At 40.7% G+C, this 5,809-nt stretch overlaps 1 protein-coding gene across 18 annotated transcripts in view; it reads right to left on the bottom strand.

Moving 5' to 3' along the window:
- Window positions 1-5,809, bottom strand: part of SYNE1 (spectrin repeat containing nuclear envelope protein 1) — a 529,474-nt gene that overhangs the window by 136,062 nt on the left and 387,603 nt on the right. For all 18 annotated transcript variants that reach the window (XM_017537464.2, XM_037742153.1, XM_037742143.1 and 15 more), the window contains one exon: window positions 5,113-5,269. In XM_017537464.2, the coding sequence (XP_017392953.1) occupies window positions 5,113-5,269 (157 nt within the window). The remainder of the gene's footprint in view (window positions 1-5,112; window positions 5,270-5,809) is intronic.

The raw sequence follows: 5,809 nt of genomic DNA, 5'->3' as shown, positions 1-5,809 counted from the left end.
AAAGAAAGAAAAAAAAGGTGACACTATAAAAAAAGAAAATTAAATTAAAAGGTGGCTTGCAAATTTTATGAAATAAATGACATTAAGACATAAGTAAATTAGAAACAGGAAAGATAACAGACATTGCTGAAAATGGAATCACTGACAGAGAAAGCTTGCAATAATCAGATGAAAAGTGAATGCAAATTTTAAAAAGCAAAGATCAGTACAACCAAAAATAAATCAATAAGTATAGAAAAAAGATGATCTAACACAAGGATAATTGATGTCCCTGAAGCAGATATATAATAAATATAGCATAAAATACATCTAAATCATACCAAAAAATCTCTAAAATGAATAAAAAAGCAAACCTTGATTCCTAAATATTAAAAAAAGCACATTGTGTTACAAGAAAAATACGATAGCAGAAAAGTCAACATCAGACATAGCCTAGATAAGCTGTTGAAACTTGAAGGAAACTAAATCATTCTTCTGGTATCCATACAAAGAACAAAAAAAAATAATAAGGGGAAAAATAATAAACTGATGTTAGATTTTTCTAAGGCTTCATTCAATGCCAGAAGATGAAAACCAATATAGATACAAATTCTAAAGGAATGACAGAAAAATCTCCATCAAATATAGAGTCAACTAACTGATATTCCCAAACAAGAAAGAACCTGAGTTTTCCTAAAAAAGTTTCTTAACAATGGAATTAATACCTGAGAACTGGATCAAAATAAAAAATTTAGGAATTAAAGAGATATCATAAAGGGATTGGCTATGAGGACTGATGATTTAAAGATTAAATTGATTTACAGAATATGGGAATTGTTACACTTGTTCTTTTTCATCTTTGTATTTGGCGGCATTATGTGAGTTATTAAAATTAATGCATGTGGTTTTTCAAAATAATAGAGTAATTTTTCTTAAATCAACTAAATAAATAAGAAAGATGTTAGCAATCATAAAAATATCTTATCACAGCTTTCCTCTCAATTTTTCTTCTCGGTTTTAGCAGTGCCTATTGTGAAATAATCCATCCTAAATACCAGACCTAGACTGATCTCTTTGCTTTCAATACTAACCCTATCTCCCTTAAACTCTTTTAGGTAAAAATATGGCTCCCCAATAAGGGCAATGATATGGTCTAGCATTCAAATGGGTGACAATGTTTCCAATCAATCCTTTTTTTTTTTTTTTTGGAGACAGAGTCTTGCTCTGTCATCCAGGCTAGAGTGCAGTGGGGTGATCTTGGCTCACTGCAACGTCTGCCTCCCAGGTTAAGTGATTCTCCTGTCTCAGCCTTCTGAACAGCTGGGATTACAGGCATGTACCACGTCCAGCTAATTTTTGTATTTTTAGTAGAGACAGGGTTTTCCCATGTTGGCCAGGCTGGTCTCTAACTCCTGACCTCAGGTGATCCACCTGCCTCAGCCTCCCAAAGTGCTGGGATTACAGGCGTAAGCCGCTGTACCCAGTCATCAATTTCTTTTGACTTTTCAAAATACCTCCTTGCCTTTCAGTCTGCCTACTCATGATCCTGTAAATATGCCAAGCCCATTGCCCATTGCAGCTGGGATATCCACCACCCAGCATCCCCTTAAAATCTGCTACTTTATGGTCGGGCACAGTGCTCATGCCTATAATCCTAGCACTTTGGGAGGCCAAGGTGGGCAAATCACCTGAGGTCAGGAGTTTGAGAACAGCCTGACCAACATGGAGAAACCCCATCTCTTCCAGAAAAAATACAAAATTAGCTGGGCCTGGTGGTGCATGCCTGTAATCCCAGCTACTCAGGAGGCTGAGGCAGGAGAATCGCTTGAACCAGGGAGGTGGAGGTTGTGGTGAGCTGAGATCGCACCATTGTACTCTATCCTGGTCAACTTGAGCAAAACTCCATCTCAAAAAAGAAAAAAAAAAAAATCTGCTACTTTAAGTTCCACACCTATCATAGCAACTTTTGGCTATTTTTTCTTAACCTTTGTTTCCTTTGAATTCCTGCTTATGGATCCTATCATAGTTGTCTAATTTTTTAAAGACATGTATGAGCTATTTCCTTATTTGGGTTATAGGTTCCCAGAATCAGGAGCTGTATTCGACCCTGAAGCCAAGTGGGTCGCTGTGCATGGAAGCACTAAATACACTGGAAGTGAGCAGATTTTTAAAAATTGTTCTAAGAGGTTAGTGCCTTTTGACCTAGTGAACTTTAGGCCAAAATGTGCCTGTTCTTACACATGAAAATAATAAGTATTTCTAGGGTGCAAAACTGCCATTAAGGTAGTATGAAAGAGGAGGGACTTAGGTAACAGATATGTCTGCCTCCTGATTCCAGATTCACTCTTCTTAATCCCAAGACCCTCCGAAAGTGTCCAACCTCACCAAGCCTGTTTCTAGGTCTTGACGAGGTTGGAGATAACCTTGACCTCACCACAACATTGCTAGCCATGTTAACACATAAAACTCAAGATGGGTTCATTATAAGATCACTCTCTTTCTTCCTGGAAACTGAGAGCTAAATTGCTTCTTCCCTTCCTTTCCTTACACCTTTTCACACCACAGAAAGGAAAACAACCTATGAGGTACTTTGTGCAAATGACCAGTGATTGCGGAAACAAAGCACTCAGATGCAAAAATGTCATTAAAAAAGAACATTCAATGATTTTGTTTCTAATCCAAAGGCAGGTAAGACACCACATGAACCTAAACTTGAACAGTCCAGGTTTTGTGGAATGTCAGTGGAGCAGGGCAAGGTTTGTTCAGTAAGTCCAGCACAGAGGATGCTGGAGTGTTGGCCCCAACTGAGAGCAAAAGCAGCTCCTGAAGATCAGAGCAAGTAATGGATGAGACCTCCTGGAGGTCTATAGATGCCGGATGAATCACACAGGTGCTTTGTGAATGGAGAGTAATAAACAGGCACGGAATCCAGAAATATCATAGATTTCTCTAACTTAAAATAGTCAGAAGACTACCGTCCCTGATTGAGAACTGTCCATACCTGTCCTATTCAAAGGATTTGAGGGATACTAGAACATGAAGGGAGAGCTAGCAGTCAAGTCCAGGAGATCCACATCAGAAATGAGGAATTCTAGCTAGGAGTCTGTGGGACACTTTATCAGGGATTTGAGGAAGGATGAATTAAAAAACAGGCAGGAGGTCCACACAAAAAGTATAGGGCACCATTTGCCATGTGGTGATTCTGGGCCAACTGCCTCCAGGAATACAGTGTTGTAAGTTTCCCAGGGCAGAGCTGGTAGCTATTTCTCCAGACAGGGGTAAAGAAGCCTCCTGGCCAGAGAGGGAAAGTGAGGGGGTAGAAAGTTCAGGAAAGCATGTGCTTTTATAAAAACAGAATAGAAAGCATGGCTCTGGGCTGGGTATGGTGGCTCACGCCTGTAATCCCAGCATTTTGGGAGGCCGAGGCAGGTGGGTCACGAGGTCAAGAGATCAAGACTTCCTGGCCAACATGGTGAAACCTCGTCTCTACTAAAAATACAAAAATTAGCTGGGTGTGGTGGCTTGTGCCCGTAGTCCCAGCTACTCGGGAGGCTGAGGCAGGAGAATCGCTTGAACCCTGGAGACGGAGGTTGCAGTGAGCCGAGATTGCACCACTGCACTCCAGCCTGTCAAAAGAGCGAGGCTCCATTTCAAACAATAAAAATAAATAAAAATAATAATAACAAAAAAGGAAAGTATGGCTTGGAGAGACTTATACATGGCTACCCACAGATGACAGGACACCTCATGACTTTCAGACCAGCAGTCCCTAACCTTTTTTGGCACCAGGGATTGGTTTCCTGGGGGTGGGAGAGATGGTTTTGGGATGAAACTGTTCCACCTCAGAGCATCAGGCATTATATTCACATTAGGAGCATGCAACCTAGATCCCTCACATGTGAAGTTCACGAGAGGGTTCACAGTCCTAAGAGAATCTAATGCTGCCACTGATGTGACAGGAAACCGAGCTCAGGCAGTAATGCTCACCTGCACACTGCTCACCTCTCGCTGTGAGGTCCAGTTCCTAGCAGGCCATGGACCTGTACCAGTCTGCAGCCTGGGAGTTGGGGAGCCCTGCTTTAGAGCATCTCCTTCTATTTAATCCTGGCAGGTTGTGCCTGCTTTCTAAAGCCTACTTTGTCAGCTCCAGCCCTTCCCTCCTCCAATTCACTGCAGTTATTGACACCTTTTGCTTCTGGTTCAGCCTCTCCCAGCCCTTAAGCTAGTTCCGGCCAGAGCAGAGAGAATAGCAGCTTCCTTGGGAAAGGTTTTAGAATTCACTCTGATAATGCTGGGACTTGGAATGGGCCTAGATGGATGCTGCTGGCTCAGGACAAGGGACTAGTCTTGCAGCTGAAGAATTCCTCTGGGTCACAGCTGTGGTAGGCATCCCAGGCTGGCTTGTGTTCCTGACTCCCTCATTTGCCCTCTAACTTTCTAATTCCTCCGTCTCCCAGTTGTTCCCTGGCTTCTTCTTACAGTGAAGTAATAGCCACTGCCTGGACCCATCTGTTACTGTCTTCAGTTCCCTTGGATTTGGCATGCCTGGTAGAACCAAGAACGACATCACACAGGATCCCTCCCAGGAACCAGCCTTGCAGATGGGCATAACTATTCCAGCTGACCACTGGCTTTGCCTCACTTCCCTAGACCCACCAGCATTCCAATATGTTTCTCATTAAGAGCTCCTGAAAATATTAAATACTGGAAGGAGCAATGGAAAATAAGATGGCCTCACTATTTAGTTCCAGATTGGTGGAAATCTTTGTCCTAGATGTCCATATTCTTGATTTGCATTACTTTTTCAAGTTTGCAAAACAAACAAAAACAAGAGGGCACTTAAAATGTAATGGTTTAGGCTAATAAGGAATCAGATATTAATCATCTGAGGAAAAATATTGTCTAGAAATCAAATTTTCACATATAAATATATAATTATGAAGGGAAATGTGAAGACTTGTTAAGAAAAATGTAGACTTTCTTAGACTTGTTAAAAAAATGTAGAGTGAAAAACTGGTTTCATGTCTTAGTTTGAAATTGATCATGAAAATTAAGATGATTACAGTTATAATCCCTCAGCATAAACTCCAGATCTTTTATATAAGTTAATATATAATATAAAATGTTTAATACCACTTGCTCTTGTTCCTGTTCCAGAACATTCTGTAGTAGTTTCTGCTTGGTACTAAATTCTTGATGTAGGCTTTCCCATTTTATTCTCATCTGGTCTTCAGTGGATGACTTCTCCCCTTCCATCCCCAACTCCTGGGATAACACATCAGGTTTTTCGCTATTAGAAGAATAAATAATCTAAGTTTACAATGTGCACAAAAAAGTGATAAGACAGGCAACTTATTGTCTGTACCAGACCTGGCTTCTCAAAGGAAGCAAGATTACCTTAGTTATTAGCTTACACTTTGAAAATAACAAAAATATTTAGGCTGGTCAAAGCAACTACATTCTTATTCATTGATAACTAAACCATGTGCAAAAGAAATACTTAAAATACACTGAATAAAAATAATTGCAACATTTAGAATCAAAAATTACCGCATGATTGCAGACTAGCATCTTTTGACAAATAGCAGAAAAGTTAGTTCAAAACTTTAAAAATGTGTTAGTCTAGGGAGAGTTATGACTATGAATCCAGAGAAAATACAGGACACAGGAGGGCGGTGCAGGACACAGGAGGGTAGAACAGAACATGGAGGGATAGCAAAGGACCTGGGAGGAAGTACAGGACACAGAGGGATAGTACAGGACCTGGGGAGGAAATACAGGACATGGAGGGATAGTACAGGATCTGGGGAGGAAATACAGGACACAGAGG

The sequence above is a fragment of the Cebus imitator genome, unplaced genomic scaffold (genome assembly GCF_001604975.1).
Source record: "Cebus imitator isolate Cc_AM_T3 unplaced genomic scaffold, Cebus_imitator-1.0 Scaffold6, whole genome shotgun sequence".
Classification (NCBI taxonomy): domain Eukaryota; kingdom Metazoa; phylum Chordata; class Mammalia; order Primates; family Cebidae; genus Cebus; species Cebus imitator.
The sequence above is the reverse complement of the archived record's forward strand: the minus strand, read 5'-3'. Positions and strand labels throughout refer to the sequence as shown.